The 19,140-nt window shown below is 41.8% G+C and overlaps 1 protein-coding gene across 1 annotated transcript; it reads left to right on the forward strand.

Moving 5' to 3' along the window:
* The first annotated feature begins 541 nt into the window (after positions 1-541).
* Positions 542-18,609, forward strand: LOC139663315 (vesicle-associated membrane protein-associated protein B-like). The gene is made up of 6 exons (XM_071541954.1): positions 542-755; positions 6,416-6,568; positions 10,965-11,068; positions 13,384-13,464; positions 14,336-14,515; positions 15,855-18,609. Exons 1-6 carry the CDS (start codon positions 698-700, stop codon positions 16,011-16,013), a joined length of 735 nt encoding a protein of 244 aa, XP_071398055.1. The 5' UTR covers positions 542-697; the 3' UTR covers positions 16,014-18,609.
* The last annotated feature ends 531 nt before the right edge of the window (positions 18,610-19,140 follow it).

Consider the following 19,140-nt stretch of genomic DNA (forward strand, 5'->3'; position numbering starts at 1 on the left):
GGAAAATTGCAGAAGAGAAGTGGAAGTGTGAAAAGCCAACATTTGACAGGTGCCTAGCATCTAAAGCTATTAGCAAACTGGAATATAGTTCCCATTGCCTAACTTTGCAAATAAAGCCATGGAGCTGTTTTCCATCTAGAAGTGAAGTGTGGGAATATCATCCTACTCCATGCATCCGTGTTATTGCACAACTCATAAAGCAGCAATGGAGGAAGATTAATGATGCACCTTGGTGGCCCATGGCTGTATGCAGGTTTTCATTCCAACCATACACCACACCAGCTGATTTCACCAATTAGCACGCCTTCAACCAGAGAAGGGGGAAGTTACTGGTAAACTCAGCTGCTATAGTGTTTGGCTGAAATGTAAATCTGCATATTCTTGGGACATCCATCCACCCTCGCTTGGTGGCCCTCACAGCCCCAGATGCACCCTTGGCATCATCACCCCGTCACCCTCCCCGCTGAGTGGCTATGCAGAGGCAGTGACGTCACCAGCCTCTCTCTCACTCCCTTCCTGCTGCATCACAACAGCCGTTAGTAGCTCGAGTAGCACCAGTGACCGGGGGGGCAGGATAACCACAGCTAATTATCATAAAGAAATAACTCCAGACGTTGCAGTATTCAACAACATCATAACAAGGGGTATCCTACAGAAACTGGTTGCATTGCGATAAGCCCACTTCAACTGTTGGGACATGGCCCGGCCAGAACAGGTTCTGCTCTTGGAGCCTCAGCACGAACTGAAATTCCGAGGTAAGAGGGGAGGGCCCGGCTTTGACGTGAAGGGGGGAGCTATTTCTGCCAGCAGGGTGGGGGTACAGGCCAGTGCTACCGTCACCAAGTCGGGGAGAAGCTGCAGTACGTACCCTGACAATATTGCCTTCGTTTGAAAAGAAGAAGCAGTGTATTAAAAGGACGACAGGTCAACTGCTAGCTCGGCAGCTAGCTAGTTAGCTGGATTAGCTTGCAATGGCTAAGCTAGCCAGGCCCTGTCAGACATATATGCTGCAGCAGCTGCCAGTAAGCAGTGTGCAAACGAAAGACATGAAAGTATATTTCTCAGTACAGTAGTCAATATATCAAATGCATGAATTACCTTACAAATAGCTAACCCTACAGTGCGCACAAGCTGCAACATCCTTAGCAGGTCTAGCTAGCTAACATCAGCTAGTTCTCTGATTGGCTGTCTCGCTCTGTTGGACAGCCAGCTGTCATTTAATAACATGACAGCTCCCAGGACTGAATAACTGGGCAACCTTTGCTTCTTAGTCTGTTTTACAGGTCACCATCATGACCACCATTGTCATCATTTAGGTTTTATAGTAGTTAATAGGTATTTGAGTGAAGCAGTTCGCTTACTATAAAACTGCAACATGTCACGTTGCATTAGGCCCAAATAACATTTCACATATGGTTATTATATAGATTTTATTCCTAATTTAAGTAACTGCAGCCAGGGGAAAGAAGAAAAATAATACTGAAGGACCTGCAGTTCATTCAATTCTATCATAAATCCATTTTACAAATGTGCAGCTTCAGTAAGGCTTTAGCTTGCTAACTTGTCTCTTGTCATTTACTGTGTCCCTCCAATATGGCAGTGTAATGGCATATTTCAATTTTATTCAGCGTAAATCAGTTGCTTTCAGTGTTAGTTGGGAGATGCCTATCTATGTGCTGTGGATGGTAATCAGGTGTCCAGAACTGTTGAGATAGGACCCACTGTGAGCCTGTAAGTTGCCACAGTGTTGTATCAATCAGACGTCTTAATGCATGCATGTTAACTGGACAGAAGAAAGTCTGTGCCTTGCTCAACCATACCTCGAATCACATGTGGCCAATTAGGCCTCAGCTAATGAGTAGGCATGCAGTGTGAAACTGCAGGGAATAGGCTATAGAGTAGGTCTGTCACTGGCAACTTGTTAGCCTATACCTAGGCTGAGACCAGCTTTGGACCAAAGAATCTCAAAGATGAGGAAATGGATTGTTTTTTTCACCTTTCATTATTTTTCTTCTTTTTCACGGCTAATGTTGACTAATTTTTGCAAAACACACCCAGCTCCCCACTCTTGATCTGCTATTTATAAAACCATACCCTTGAAAGATCACAGCCTCAAATATCAGCCCTTCAGAATACTTTTTTAACTGCGTTTGTGGTTTCCGTGAGTTGGACCCTATCCCGAGGTACTTTCAGGAAGTTGTAGATCAGGTGTACAGTAGTCAGTGGCGTGAGTCCCTTTCATTGAAACCCCTTAGATGTTGAGCCAGGCTTGTGAGGGTCTGAATTTCCTCTCTGTCTTCGCGCAACAGGGAAAGGAAGTGTCAGTTGCTGTGGATGTTTTGGGAGGTGAAACCTTATCTAGAATCTGGAATATGTGCTAATTCTGAAGTAGCTCTATTCCACATTTCCATGCACAGTGTGCCTCTCCGTCCCTCAAATGGACAAATGCAAACTTTTTTTCCTTTCTATCCTAGCAACTGGAGTGTGCTGATGTGTTATTTCATTACATGAGTGACTTAAATCCTCAAAGATTTCCATGAATACCCCACCCTTAGATTATGTTGTCATTTTCTTGAGTATAACCAATCTTAGCCTAATTTACTCTTGAACACCCATTAATGAAATGTTTAATGCTTGTTTGGGTGCCAGGGGAACAGTTACTGTGTAGGCCCTAAATAGCTATGTTGTTGCTCAGTGTCAAGTAGCTTGACCTGCTTTAAACACATTTTGGATCTCACCAAAACGGGTTTCACAAAACCAGCACTGACCTGACTGAGTTGTGAGCTTTATAATACTAGCATAAGGTTACCGGTTGCCTTAAATGTTGCCTGCAAGATTCAAAGTTGGGGAGCAAATGCATAGTTCAGTGTTAGTGTTTTTTCACTTGCCCGCTGAGGCAAGTGAAGGTGATTTTTAACGACTCTGTAAAACTCCAAAATACAAATTGGGCCGTATGAATTGATGCTTATTGACTTCTTGTATGAGCCCTCATTACCAACTGATAGAAGCTTTTCTGTTAATGTAATCAGCAGTAATATGAAAAAAACATAAATCAGAGGGGAAATTCAATTGATTCTCTTTATTCTGGGACTTACATTACATTACATTGACCTGATATGGGGTTGTCAGCTATCTGCTTTGCCAACAGGATAGGTGCTGCCGGCTCACAACATAAGATATGAAAAAGATATGAAATATATGCCAATGCCAAATTTTGTGGTTCATTCACTCTCCCTTGGATTAAGATGCAAATGATTGTTCATCTGCAATAAGGCCTTAGGCGCACCCCCTTAAGTCCTTGAGGGGATTCCAAGAGATTCCAGCAAAATTTGCAATAAGTCTAATTTGCTGTCTGATCACATGCATAACTCTCCTTACTTTTATTTTCCCACATCTATGTTGTGATAGACCATTTTGGGTTTAACCACTACAAATGATTACAAATTATTGACATTGTCAAAATGTTCCTGACATGTGACAATATTCATGACAATACATTGTCCATATATCTGTGTTTCCAGCCAAAAGTATAGCATGTCTGTTTGGCGGTGCTTGTCTTCCCCTGTCATATAGTTGTGAATAGCAGGGCTAAGTGGAGTGATTTGACACAGCTTAGTGAAGAAAGAGACTTGCTGGTTGTTATGCCCTTGTCCACCCACGCCCCCTCCCACCCCCTCACCTCCTCCCTCATGTCCTCAATTTCTCCACTGTTACCTCAGATGTTAATCAAAGTTGAGCATTACCTTGACCGCCCTATAATTTCAAGACTAAAAGGGATTATTACAAAACAAATTGTATGTAGCTGGAGTCCACTGTGATTCAAGGCATTCCTTAAGAGATGAAAAAAAGGTGCCAAAATATAGACTAGCCTAGGTGTATGAAAAGGCATAGGCCTAGATCAGATTAAAAACCTACATTTATTGGAAAGTTAAAATTCAACAAATTTGTATAAGAACAGGGAAGAACGGAAGCAAAGGATAAAACAACGGTGCAATATCTTTGAGGATGAACGCAAAAAAGTCAGCGACCTAACTTTGTCCATAAAAAAGCTTTGATAATCTTATTGCTGCATCTGGATGGATAACCCACTTAAACTTAGTTCACCTCTTAGAGTTGGCACAGTGTTCTATTGCTGTGGCTTTTGTTATGAGGGTTTCAGCATTATTGACGAATCTGTGCTGCTCAGACGTTAATGCATCTGGCCCTCCAAAAGCCCCAGAGATGTGGTCTGCATCGACAATGCTAGCTGTAATTAGTTAAAGCCTAACTGCTTCAGCTGCTCTGCTTATAATGCCGGAGAACTAGAAGCTTGTGATGTATGGTTTTGTATGCGCACAGTTCACTGTTTTTGGTGAGCTGACAGAAAAAAACATTGGCTTCTCTTTTTAGTTTATAGTGGTCAGTGATCCAGGAAGTGATTCTACAAAGTGATTCTATCTTTTTTCTCATGGTTTAGCCTTCTAAGCATCCTAACCATACAGGCCCACAATATGACACATGTCATGATGCATAGGCCATGATATGATTGGATTGTGATACTGACAGTATTCTGATTCTCAAGTCAACAGTGTGGGTTATTGAGACGTTGTAATGTTTTGGTTTCAACATGAGAAACGGAGAGATTTGAACTTATCTTGAGGGCAACATTCAGTCAAAATTCTTAAAAATCTTCACTAGTTGAATTGGCAGTAAAAGCAATGTTTATCCAAACCTCAGGTCAATTGAAGAAAATATGTGGCATTAGGCCTTAATTGTGGGCAGTTGTTTGGATTTGTTATAATTAAAGCCATGTCCAATTAGACTTTGACAGGGCAGTCTTATCCTAAATGCATGTGCATGCATGTTGTCTCATATTTTTAAGCTTTGCCCACTGGTGTTTCAGTCTTTTCAGTTATCCGAACATTTCAGCGGTTTGAAAAGCCTCCATTGCTGCAGAGTTCAGATTGGCCAGGCTCTGCTGTATATAGAACAGTGCATTTTTTGGTAAAATCTCTGTTAAATGTTTAGCAATTTTGCCTATCACTATGCTGAAAATGTAAGATGGATGATGTCGCTCTATATTGGGACAGAAATTGTGCCAAAATATTAATGTTACAATTTATCATAATACAACCAATAATACAATTTTCCACACACCTACATTATGTTTAGTAGGCACTAAGCAGAAACCCTCAGTGGTTGAACTTTACTGAAAAAAAAAACAAAGCCCCCAGTCTGCCTTTTTCTTGATAAGTCAGTATTAAGACATGATGTTGCAAATCTTGCCTACTTCTTTGATCTCATGTACAGAGCCCTGCCTGCCTGAGGGGTGATTTTTTTTTTTCTTTTTAGCTGTTGTCAGTGTTTTTTCTCAAACTGGTGCTTCTTCTGTAGCAGCTTATGATGGATTTGCATTTCGATGTCTTTTGATCAGTTGACTAAGAGACACTCATTTGCTTTGATTAGTACGTTGCTTTCTTGCTGCACAGTTCACAAGAGCTTTACAGCTCACACACGCTACGGGCTCAGTTTGTATGCCAGTGGCAGTTTCATGCTCAAGCAGTCAGTGTACACTCATTTTTTCCAACCGTTTGACTTTCACAAAACTTGATTGATAAATGGTATTTTGTCATTTTTGATTGATACAACTGTATTTTTTTGCCATTTAGTTTCTCTTATCCAGTTTAGTTTTGCCTTTGTTCTGATCTTCATTGTTTTTTATAAGCCCCTTGTTTTTTGTTATCTCATGCACCAATCGATTTTTTTTCTCTCCTCTGTGTTTTATCATTGTGTTACATCACCTTGTTTTATTACTTCTATTCTGTGTATTATCACTGTGCAATTAAACTGAACTAGAATATTCCGACTAGTGATTTGTTAATTTCATCATGTCGGAAAGAAAATATGAAAGGCCAATATCTGATCTGTTATAATATTTTTAGCTTTACGTGTGTTTCATTTGAAAAGTTCTTAAAGGGAAACCAAACACAGAGACTACTTTTCAGACATCCACCAGTTAAAAAACCATGCTCTTGCAATGTGCTGCTGGCTGATCTTGGTTGCTATTGGCTGATCCATGACGAGCAAAAAAAACAGGTAACCTACATCACAGGTAACCAAGATCAGCCAATACCAGATTGCAATTCCAAAAGTATGCTTTTAACCAGTAGATGTCAGTCCCACCTGAAAAGAAGTCTGTTTTGTTTGCTGTTAACTCCAGGTTTTGTGTTCTTCTTTTGTTTTAGTTCAGTTGAAACTAAGTTTGCTTAGTCCTATATCTGGTGAGAATGTTTAATGACCGGAGGGTCCCATAAATCCCATTCAGAACACATTGTATAATTTTGAAAAAGCATATTTTGTCAAAGAGAAAATAAAGGTGTCTTCCTGAACTCCCGAAACCCAGACTAATTGCCCCCCTTGTCTCCCTTCTCCACAGGTCCGTTCTCAGACGTGGTCACCACGACTCTCAAGCTCTCCAACCCTACAGACAGGAATGTGTGTTTCAAGGTGAAGACGACAGCGCCACGCCGGTACTGTGTCCGGCCAAACAGCGGTATCATCGATGCAGGCACCTCAATCAATGTCTCAGGTAAGGAATGATGGTACGAGGCAGGAGAGAGGCCATGTTAAAGTAGCCTGGGGTCTAGGGCTGGGTATCGCCACTGATTTCCCGATTCACAAGGTTTCGATTCGATTTCCGATTTGATTCGATTCAATTCAATATCAATTCAGTTAGGGATATTTCAGTTACAATACCAATTTTGCTTGGATATGAAAGAGATTCTCAGAGAACTAATGCTGTAAATTGTACAAGGAACCCTCTAACCTGGTGCATTATTAAAAATATTAATTTTACATTAAGAATTGACCCCAAAGCAGTTACATTAATGTACTTTTTATTTAACATGACCAACACACTACAGCAGTCAACACAATATAGTGCAAGTTGTGCAACTCTACAGACTCTACAGGAATATATTGGGCATATATTAAAAGATCGATCTCGGGATTTTATGAATCGATATCGGATCATTCAAATGAAGATTGATTTGAATCGGAAAATCAATTTTTTAAACCCAGCTCTACTGGGGTCCCTAAATCCGGATCTCTATGACTGTCTTTTATCTTGATTTAAAACAAGTGCATATCTGTGAGAATAACCATATTGGAAGGAAGTTAAGCCCGGTCATAACTTTTTCCTCCCGCAATGCAACCCATTCTCATCCCAGAATTCTAAAGGGTTTCCCTCTCTTTTTACATAAACACACACACACACACACACATACTACTTTTTGCCTATGGTGACCCCTGACATCCCGTTCCTCCTCCCCAGTATTCCCCCTTCCTCTCTCCCCGGTCCTTCTTCCTGGCAGGCCTCATCCCTAGCCGTACTCTTGGAGGGAGACAGGTACAGGCTAGTGTTTCCAGGCTACGCCACCACTGCCATTTACAGCCACAGACTCGTTTTACAACCTCCCGGATCTGGTATCACCGCCTGCACACTGTGTCACTGGGGACAGCGGTCAGTAGTGGGCGACAAATCAGTGCAGTCCAATCTGTTAGCCGCCATCATTTATCACCCTCATTAGGCTGAGGAAGGTCGAAGGTTTGAGTCCCATAAGGATAGCAGTCTGTGTTGAGAATGTAGTCACTATCGATTAAAGGAGTTTTAACCTCTTTCTGTCCAACCTGTCTACAGGGAGAGCTCCGGCTTGCAAATTACTGTATAATCAAAGCAGCCGACTCAGTAGGATGACAAGGGGTCATAAGTTTGAGTCTCGCAGATGATTTGTGCATCGAAATTGCACACACTTTAAGTAACTTTAACGAAAAAAAAAAGGTTTATGCTAAATAGCATGGGTCCAAGAATACTGTATAGGAGCTGTAACCTCTTGCAGTCTATAGTCAGGTCTCTGGCCTCGAATTGTAAACAGAGCAGCACAAAAGCTACGTAGAACTTTACTTGTGTCGGAACAAACGAAAGGGAACGGCCTGCCACAGGATACCTACAAACCCCTGATGTGTCATTTGCTGGCTTAGCCAAGGATACACACACAGTGCTTTTGAAGCTAAACCCGAAACTTTATATGTTAAATGTTGCCCTCGCCACAGGAATGTTGCTGAGCTTGATTGGTGTTATGCAGTATTCAATGGAAAAATATGAGGCATGAATGTCTCAAAATCCTTGTGTCAACAAATATTGATCTTCTTTTGGGAGTGTGTCAGAAGTTCTTTATTGTCTCAAGAGGACCTGTTAAACTCTCGGGACATGTCAACATTCCTAGGGAAGCAAAATAACATTCTTTTGTTGCAATTATCTTCATTAGCTTGCCAGTCCAACAACCATACTTTCCACAGGGAATACATTTCCAGTGTGCCTGCTATTATGATAGCACAGGAAACTCATCATCAACAGATTCTCCTGTCACATGTGATAATTACCCAACATCTGGGTCCATATTCACAACACATTTCTGTCCACATGCCACACATGCTGGTTTATTCCAAAATTCGCAAGCCACTTTCACTATTTTACCCGCCAGCTAGATTCTTAGAACAGAATTGGATCACTTAATGGTGGTTGATTCCTGCCAAAGTGTGATGGAGTAAGTGCTGGTGACCCTGGAATAGGTTTCCTAGTCTATAGTCAGTTTTTTCCTGCTGAATTATATTGAATAAGATGGACCCAGGAGAGCACAATCAGGAGTCTGAGATCAGCTTTGCTACCCTGAGAAGCCTGAATATAAAGGAGTTTTATGAGTATAACTTGTAGGTCCTGGTGAGTTTTCCCTGCAGGCCTGTATCTCGGAAACCCCAAAATTTTAGCTTCTTTCCCACTCCCACCCTATATTGTCTCGGTAGGTTTGCTGATCTCTGACCAGATTTTCCTTATGAATAATAATGAACAAGGCAGACAGGGAGGGCTTGAGGATAAGCTCCCTTCTTCTGAAAAGGTTTGTGAATAGGTTACTGTTATAGCGAGTCTTGCCTTGGCCCAATGCGATTTCCCCGTAGGTGCCTTAATGCCCATTAGTAGAATTATTCTCCCTCTGCCTGGTCATTGTGAATGGAATGGAACCATTGGTAGACCACTATAAGCACTTAAAGATAAATATTTAATTAATTCTGTTGTGAACATCTTTTCTCGTGGGACATAATAAATTAGTGACAGGAAAGGAAAATTCTCTTAACCTCCCTACCGCGCCCGTCTAATTGTTCCATTCATCAACAACAAGCAGGCAGGCGAACATGCAGATTACCATCCTGCTTGACCATGTTGACTGCAATTAGCCTCTGTGAGTTTTATGAATGATCGCCCAGTGTGAAGTAAGAATACTAAATTATGCCATCAGTGGAAGAAGCTTTTTGTCAAGGCCTGTTTAAAGTGTGTAGATCAAAGACGATTTAACTCATTTTTTTCCCCCTACGGAGGGTATATTTTTTTCCATCTGACTGAGGCTTTGGTTTTGGACCCTTTTATGTTATTCAGTGTTCCTCAAAGAACTTACATGCTTTCCTGCCTCCATTCTCCAGTATTGTCCCCTCGGACCCAAGGTGGATGGCCGTGCAAATTGGGCCTGACTGAAACAGGACGTTCTCAATCTGTTCCCGCCGTCTGGTTCTGGTTTGCAATATTGAACTGCCCTGATTGCTGTAATGGCGCACTACAACTCTGAGGTTTTCCACTCTGGGGAGAATTGGCATGTGCCATATATGAGAACCGTCCTGGTAGCCACATCTGAGAACACCAACACTGGCTTTGAAATTAAGAGGTCATTTGTTTCTAATGAAAGCCAAAGAATCACGCATGCATTGCACACAGAGTTGGCATTGATGTCAAAATTTGCCTTTGAATTCCAGCCTTGCTCCTTTTTAAAAACAGTAATGAAGGGAGAATAAGATCACCCATCAATAGCCATTTTCATCCCCTCTGGACTCCCAGCCCCTTTAACTTAGACGCTGACATAAGAAAGTGATCATTTTAAATCATCGTTACAGCTGTAAAATACCTTTTCAGTCATTGGAATGACATCAAATAACACACCACTGACTGAGAGGACTGATGTGGTGACGGGTTAAAGTAGTATTCCAACCCCACACCTGCTTTTTGTTAGAGCGATATGTAATGTTAAGATGAAAAACAACAGGGTTGGAAGCTGTTAGAAAGATTACCCCCCGGGGTATTTGTAGATCCATCAGTGTTTCGCTGTCATGGTAACACGAACATGGAAATAAATCATCTCCACCATTTTTCCGAGCAGCAGGGGCGAGTAAAATCCTTGAAGCTGCTGAGGCCCTAGTTTACTGTTTGACAAATATATGGGTATTTGATACTCACTAATTCCTCTTTAATCCAAGGAGTTGAACTGGAACACTTGAGTTAAGAAAGGGAAAGAGATGGAAAGTTGCTGACGAAGTGAACTAAGGGCCTAGTCGCCGGCATTCCATAAGTGTTCGTATTTGGGAAGGCAGATTTTATTGCTTTGCTTCACCCACAAATCAAATTGTGTTTCTGCCTGTCTGCTGTGATTTGGATGATGCTAACAAGATATCCATCTGACACATCCTCCTTAGGATCTTTATAATCATTTCCGAGGGTTGAGGACGAGAAGTGAGGGTGAGATTTAAAAAAAAGGAAAATAAAACTGAGAGAGCTCTACCAAAAAAGTCACTGCAATATTCCTATATGGACTTGTGTCTGTGATACTCAATAGTGAGTTTATTGTGGCCTTATCATGCTTAATGGTATTTCTTTTTTTAATCTCCTATAGTATCACTATAGTATCCTTGCAGGGACATACAGTTTTGCTGTGATATTTGTGTAATATCCTTTGAAAATGTTTTTTTCTCAAAGGCATGATTAAAAAACAAAAAATACAGGGTGATGGAAAACATTGTGAAATTATCGCCTTAGGTTTTAAGAATGTATATTTTCCTTATATTTTCCTTCCTACACTGACAATGACTGTCTTTTTGTATTTCAGTTATGCTGCAGCCTTTTGACTACGACCCCAATGAGAAGAGCAAACACAAGTTCATGGTTCAGTCCCTGCTGGCGCCACCTGACATGACTGACATGGAGGGAGTGGTGAGTGTACTCCATCTTCTTCAAATTATTTTCCACCACCAACATGGTTGAGCCATTTTCATAAAATACCTTGCATTAATACACACAGACAGAACAGTCTCTCACACAAGCACACGCTCAGATGAACCCCACTCTTGCTAAGATAGAAAATACACCCTGAATTTTACTGTGAGGAAGAGGCGGTCGATTAGCAACTCACAGCCTGGATGAGGGCCTGTGTCGCAGTGCTGACACAAAGCAATAAAGAACACAATGAGCACGGTTTAGTCATAACAGTGTGTGTGGTCTCCGTCTCACTGCTGCTATCATTGGCCAGTGTACCGTCGTAAATTATCGTTAACATGCTGACAAGTGTCTTGAGAATTCGGTGTGATATTGTGACACACACACACACACACACACACAACTTGAGCAATGGTTAGACAAGAGACACTGTGCAGAGGCAGAGCCTGAAACCCAGTGGGCTATTGTGCAAGCCCATATTTGTGACAGAGGTTAGAGAAACAGTGAGAGGTGGGATCGTAGGAAGAGTGCAACAGAAGGAACTTGTCCTCCTGGTGGTAAATCTCCGCTGTTGTTTCCCCCCTTTCACAACAGACGTGGAGTCGGAGAACAATGGACAGAGCTGATCTCCCTGGTAATAGAGCAGCCCTGACGAAAATGTAAAAAATGCAAGTTGACTAAGAACACGGCCTTATTTACACACAGCCTGCAGGATTGTTTGCAAAGGGAGAGTGGGAGAGTTACGCACATTTATACTATCAACACCTGCCAGCTGCAGAGTGCTACCACAGTAGCGCCACTGAACAGTGCCACGATTGCCACGATCCCAGCTGGTACAGGATTCGAATTGGCAACCTTGGAATCACCAGCCTGTTCCTCTAACCTTCAGGCTGCTGCCGCCCCATTTGAACCACAGGAGGCGTGCCCGATTCAACTTTGACCCCTTGAGCAGCCTTAAAGGTGCTAACATCTTCTGAATGATAAGATAAATCAAGCAATCTTAATGCTTTCCCCCCTTTTTGATGGTTATATTGAAAACAAATAGTTCATACTGCATACTGTATGCGTTCTAGAAACAATCATTATGTAAAGTTCATCTTTCAATATCTAGAAATCATAGAGAACCTAGTATTAAAAAGTATTATTTTGTCAACCAAGGACTCAAGTTGCCTAATATCCTTTAAAAAGTACCATAAGTAGTCCTAGTAGTAGTAGTAGTACCATAAGTTCTAATGTAGTGCTATCAGTCATTTTGTAGGAATAGGTATCATTTTTATTGTCAGTATCTCAGTATTTCATTTTGAAACAAAACTCTTCAAATGTGTTCAGCCACTGTTTTCTCCTTGTCAACAGTAGATTTCTACCTGCTGGGCAGGGATTCTTTGCGTTGTAGTGGACTGGACAGGTTCGGCTTAGGGATGGGACAATAACTGGTGTTACTCTATATCGCAGTAAAAAAAAGCAATAATGGTTATGACATCGCAACGCAATTTTATTACCGTGACCACCACGATGGTCACGGTAATAAAATGCGTGGCGACTTGTTGGGAGGCTGAATAACAAGCTCAAACACACAGCACAGCCACAGCTCTCTCTCCTGTCAGCATTGATGTTTTATTTTATTTAACGTGCATCCAGGCCAGTAGCAGTTTTACTTTTATTTAAGATGCTGTTTTGTGAATTTTTATGTGTTGTTTAAAACTATCCTTACAGTTTTTATAAGCTAAACCAGCATTTGCAATTTTGTTTTTTAAGAAAAAAGTCAAATATTTTACACAGAGTTCTACAGTCTTACATTAAAACGTGTTTTCATCTTATTAATAATTATCAGGGTAATCAATCAGTCAATAATCAATCAATAATTTTGGCCAAGATAATCGTACTATGAAATTTTCATGTCGGCACAGGCCTAGTTTCCTTTTATCCCTCGTCTCCCTGGTTTTCCTGCTCAGTGATCTGAGGATGAGACCGCTGTAGTGCAGCTTCAAACTCAGCAGGAGGGTTTTCTGAGCTTTCCTCCTGTAATGTAGGCTACCATAATCCTGATGCCAACCACTTCCTTTCACTCTGTTTTTCCTCCACACAGTCCTTCTCCTTGCCTTCTTATGTCTTTATTTCTTAATATACTTTACAGCACCTTATGTGCTTTATCAACATGACACCTAGATAGATAGACACTATAACAATATTTCTGTTGTTTTGGTTTCGGATTTGCTCGCACCGTTGCAGTGTTCTGCGTGGGCTTGTCTGAATACAAAAATAATGTGTCGGTACTCGAAATCAAAATTTAATTTGGTTCTCTGTGTCTCCAGTGGAAGGAGGCCAAACCAGAGGAGCTGATGGACTCCAAGCTGAGGTGTGTTTTTGAGCTGCCAGCGGAGAATGAGAAAACGGTAAGCACGTGCTCTTCCTCCCCTCCTCTCTCCGCCTCCCTCCTTTTTGTTCCTTGTTGTCTCTTCCTTTTTTCTATCTCCCAACACCTCACGTCTTTACTGCTCTGCTGCACACGTCTCTCCCTCTATCCTTCTATCACTCTAGTCCCCTGTCTGTTCTGTCTGTCCTGTCTCTCTCGATCTTTTTCTCTCCTCTCCTTTCTCTCACTAACTTTCTCTCTTTCTTTCTCTGTCTTGTCTTGCCCGTCTCTCTCAATCTCCCTCTCCCTTCTCACCTCTTCCTCCGTCCTGTCCTCCTTCCCTCCAGTCCCTGCTCTCTCCCCCCTGGCCGCAGTCTCAGCCCTTCGATGGGCTGCTCTCTCTCTCTCTCTCTCTCTCTCTCTCTCTCTCTCTCTCTCTCTCTCTCCATTCTCACAAGCAGGTTGTTATTGTTGTGATTCTTCTCCAAACCACACACAGCTGTAGAGACATTATCTCCTCCTGATATGAGCCGAGTCTACAGGCTTCGTGAACACCAGGAGGGAAAACGGCCTGTTGTTGTTGTTTTCAATTCGTTATGAGCTATAAGATACAGTACATACACATGGCTCCCAGTCTGCACAATGCACCAACGTTAGACAGAGATACTGCTGATAAGAACCAGCTTGATCCACTTATGAAGGGCACCCCTGGGTGGACTCCAGCATAAACATAGAGATAGGAGGCTGGAGATTGTATTTCTGTGTGTGTGTGTGTGTGTGTGAGAGTGTGTGTGTGTGTGCGCATACGTACAGGCTAGCCAGGCCTTCGGTCAGGATCGCCGAGTTTATCAGCATTTTTATCAACAGTCCACTCATCCATTATAACTCGGCCCTCTCTAACCCGCCAACAGCATGACATGGAGTCCAACAAGATGATATCGTCCAGCCTGCTGAAGTCGGAGTCCTCCACGCTGTCTATGAAGTCCATGAGCTCCACCCTCGATGACGGGGAGGTGAAGAAGATCATGGAGGAGTGTAAGAGGCTGCAGATGGAGGCTCAGAGGCTACGGGAAGAAAACAAACAGATCAGGGTGAGTGAGATCACTCAAGGGCCAGAGGCGGTTCTTTCTTTTTTTTAAATTTACTGGATTTTCCAAGTTAATAATGGTCAATAAAGTGTTTCACAAGTATCATTCAAAAATAGTTGCATATAGTATAAATGGACCATAAAATAAGTACAATGAAATGAGTAACAAAAACAAATGGAGAACAAAAACAAATTTTATGTATATTACTTGGTCACATTTACAGATCTAATACAAATAGGGGAGGAACTAGATACAAGTCATACATCATTACAGCAATGGCCAATCAGTATCATTTAAGATGCAACTTGTAACACATGGTTCAACCACTCAGCCCAGCTTAAGACTTAAATCAGGAATGGACGGGAAATGCAATTCTTCTTCTTACACAAAGAAAAGCCCCCACATCTTATCAAATTTAGCAGATTACATCACTGCAAAGTAATTTTTGTGTTTCATGATTATATTTTGCATTGAGTCATATTTGTAATCAAGATAAGCTAATTAAATGGAAGGTTGAGTCACACAAAGTAGGGTTACAAATGATGTTGTGGTGTCCCCCTCCCCCTTGCTGCCTTGATTTGAATAGAGACAGTAAGCTTAAGATTGAGGTTTGGGGTAAGTGTAACCGCTGAAATCCATAATCAGTGGCAGACCCTTGGGTCCGAAGCTCATAAGGCAATTTTACCCATCAATGAGTATGCCATCAATCACAACAATCATTGAAGTAGGGTTTAAAATTGTACTTTTAAAGGGTTGGTTGGCGATGAGTCACACGCATATACACAAACATATGCACATACTCAAACACACACACACACACACATGCACATCACAGACAGCCAAGTGAGAGCCCCCCCACCCCAACACCACCACCACCACCACCTCCTCTTTAAGTTCTTGCCAGAGGCAGAACGACTGTTGGCCGCTCCTGTGGCTGAGATTAAACTAACAGAGAGCCCCCCCACCCGCTGCTGGGAAATGAAGTGTGTGAAAGCCTGGCGCCTTTTGCAGTCTTGAGGGGATTGGGTCAGATGGAGATTTAAGCATATCCCATTTCTTTGAATTAATGAATGACTGCTGCCTTATCTTACTGACTGATTGATAAACTGACCATCTCTTTTCCCCCTTGTTCTCCTCATCTTTTGTGTCTATCTGTCTCTCTTTTTTTCCCTTTCTATATTTCACTGTCTCATCGCTGCCATCCCTCTTTCTCTCCCCACACTCACTTCTTTCCTTTCACCCCCCCCCCCCCACACACTTCTTTCTTTTACCCTCCTCCCCCCCCTTTGATCCTTACCCTTCTCCCACCATTTTTCCGTCCCCCCTCTCCTCCGCAACTCAGGAGGATGATGGTCTGCGGATGAGGAAGAGTAACGTGATGTCGTCTCAGCACTCCTCCTCAGTCGGCGCGGTGAAAGAGGAGGGGTTGAGCGCCCGCATGGTGGCCCTCATCGCGCTCTACTTTGTGATGGGCGTCATCGTGGGCTACTTGGTCTGGTAGAGCGCAGTGCAGTTCGGTCGGCAGCAGCATGCTTTTGGGGGATGAAACAAACACGGGATCTGGGCTTTTGGATCAGAAATGCCATATCAGCTGGGTGGGGGGGTGGTACTAGTTTTGATTAAGTCTCATTTATGTAAAAATTTCAAAGGAAATGTATGAGAAAAAAGAAAAATGATACATCATCTTATGAATAAACCAACTGTTACAGGTCTTGCCTCTACGTAATCATTACATAATCGTTCTGGCCCTCTTCCCGAAGTTTCATGTATACAGATGACCAGTTCTGGGGGTGGGGGTGGGGGGGCAATGGAAACATGATTTAATGCTAGTGATTCAGACCAATGGATTTTCTAACGCCGGTGAGGTAGTGGTGGTGCGATTGAGTCAGTTTGCATTGTGTGAATGTCATTTTAGCGTAGCGTATTTTCTTTTTCTAAATGATGGAGGCCAGAGCCTACGTATATGTATACGTAATCCCCCTGCTGTACAGTATATCCAGGTTTGCCGTGTTCCTTCCAGCTAAACCCCCTTTAAGGAAGGGATTTACCAGAGAGACGATCCAGAGAGGCGGTAGGGGTTACACACAGGGCTATTGTCAATCAAACTGACTCCTCCAATCAGAGGCTTTGTATAGACCGGCTTGTCTTTGATTGGAGAACGATCTTGATCAATATGTCAGACACAATACCATAGGTATATTCTTCCGTCTTTTCCTTTCTCAAGTAACCCACACTACCTTATTACCTTCCCCGGTCGCTCAAAGCTCACCGGTTCCCCAGTTGGCAGAGGAGATGCTTGATTGCATGCGTCCACAGCGAGTGTTGGATTTGGACTTTTGAATCTTAATTTAATTGCTTTTTATCATTGAGTGATAATAATACGTCTTTTTGGCTATAGGTTTGCACAACTCAATTTTCTGTTTTGTTTTTTTTTCTTTCATGTTTTGTTTTGTTGCATTTTTATGATTTTAACGAATTTTTGTTTTTAGAATTAAAGCATCTAAGAATATTGCAGCTAACTACAATGAGCTCCAGATTGGTAGGATCGGATCATTTATGTTCTCTGGATGTAAGCCTTGCCTTGTGACCTGTTTGGGCAAGTTATTCTCGGGCCAAGAAGGAGGTATATATAGAGTTATATAGCGAGAGAGTATGAATGGACAGAAGGTGCATGTAGAGGCGACTGGTTGTGTGTTTCCCTGACATCAGCTATACCAAGGTGCGATACTGCTGGGTTTTTTTTGTTTTTTTTTTGTCATATTTTCAACTTCAAGTATTTTCCCACTGAGCCATACATTTGTTGACATTCTGTTATGTTAGGGCAAATGTATGTCTGAGATCATTTGAGTGTTTCAAGCTGCCCTGTTCCAGCTCTCCATGTAACTACTGTCTATGAGCTTGCTCTTTTTCACTCCACTGCAGGCCTGTGTACAGTTTTGGTGTTTGTTTTGCATTTTATCAGTTGATTATCAATGTAATATCCTCACTGCATTTGAAGTTGTGTTCATTTTAATGCACTAAGTTGAAAGCAAGCGAGGGAAAAGAAGCATACAACCTAGATATATCCTTAAGGGACCATATGATGACATTGTACTGTTTTAGAGCCAATGGGTATTTTTTTTTGTCAAAAAAAGAAAAAAAAGACATGCTCTTAAATTGTTTCATCTCACAATTTGCATATTGAGGAAAAGAAAAGCTTTTCCTCAGTATGCAAATTGTGAGATGAAACAATTTAAGAATGCTGTTGAAAGTTTGGAGCTGGGGAGTGTAATTCTACTTTGCATTATTGGAGTGAAAGAGAGGAGTTGGGCATATTGTATCCTACTGTATCTACGTGTGATGAGTGAAGTGTTGAGAGGAGTGTATTCACCTTTGTTAAACTGAAAGAAGGAAACAAATGTAATCCACTGTATCTACATGTGTGGTGGAGTGGAGGAGGATGGATTGGAGAGAGAGATTGAGAGAGAAAAATTAGAAGTGTGTATTTCTACTGTATCTCTGTAAAGTTGTTGGGTTGAGGATGACTTGCTGCTTAGAGGGAGGGCAGAGCAGACCTGAGCTACAGTCCCATCTTGGGTTGTGATCAGACCTGGGTCAAATAGTACTTAAAAATAATTCTTAGCATTTATTTTACCCTGCTTGGAGTGCCAGGTGGGTGGGGTTTGCGGCATAGGGCCATACAATGAGAATCAGAAAGGTTTAGAAGATGACAGGAAAGTATTTCAAAGTATTTAATGAACCTTTCTGTGATTTGAGAATGTATTTTACCAGAGTCTGAATTGTGCTGATGCAGTAAACCCCACCAATTTGGTTCTCCAAGTGGGATTAAACAAACACAAATAATTATCTGTAAATACTAATCGATCGAGGCCTGATTGTAAACACTACACTGACCTATCCTGGAGTCTCTGACCATCACCGTGATCAATGTAAGCAGTCGGGCAACTGTTTTGTATGTATATAAATAAATAAATAAGTCTATCTGAGAAGAAGATTAATATTCCTAGTCAAGTAGTCTCTCTGGTGTATAAAAACAACCCAACCTGGTTGGACTATGTAGCATCTTAATAAATTAAATGAATAAAGCCTCTACCTAACTCCGTGTGAAGTAATTTCCTGTTTGTTAATGAGATGCACACAGGCTCTCATCCAAAGACACACCTTTAAACATACCAGATCACACACTGTTTTTCTGTTCACTCCATCAGAAACACCCGTTCTGGCCAACAGGTTTTGTCTAATACATTAGCTTGTCAGAAGGCAGAGCTGATTTGTGATGTGTTTGGTATTTGTCAGTCTTATTACAATCTCCAGGGGACAACAATGTAAGAGCAGCACTCTCCCTGTCACAACATAACAACCACTGGCTGTTAAGAGACACAAAACTGCAATTACCACTCTCATCACAACCAGAGACATGCCGCAACTGAGACCCAAAGCCATATTGGCTTGTTACTTCTTTCCCGTTTGCTTGATTTGGCAGTAGCACTATTTGCAGTGGGATAAAAGTGTTAAAATATATAGCCAGCAGGTAATTAATTGCCCCTTGGATTTTACATCTGCAGTTGTGGTGTTGAATAAAATCATGTTGATTCATCCAGTGTTATTGTATTAGTAACAACCAGACA

The sequence above is a fragment of the Centroberyx affinis genome, unplaced genomic scaffold (assembly GCF_046629955.1).
Source record: "Centroberyx affinis isolate AG114_WGS23_722 - 3 ecotype Tasmania unplaced genomic scaffold, CSIRO-AGI_Caff_v1 ptg003980l_1, whole genome shotgun sequence".
NCBI lineage: Eukaryota > Metazoa > Chordata > Actinopteri > Beryciformes > Berycidae > Centroberyx > Centroberyx affinis.

Bases quoted from the DNA above. Each gene is read 5' to 3' on its own strand.
- LOC139663315 (XM_071541954.1), top strand. From the start codon at position 698: ATGGCCCGGCCAGAACAGGTTCTGCTCTTGGAGCCTCAGCACGAACTG. The intron at 13,465-14,335 runs GTAAGCACGTGC...ACCCGCCAACAG, and splicing joins CAGCGGAGAATGAGAAAACG to CATGACATGGAGTCCAACAA. The intron at 14,516-15,854 runs GTGAGTGAGATC...TCCGCAACTCAG, and splicing joins AAGAAAACAAACAGATCAGG to GAGGATGATGGTCTGCGGAT.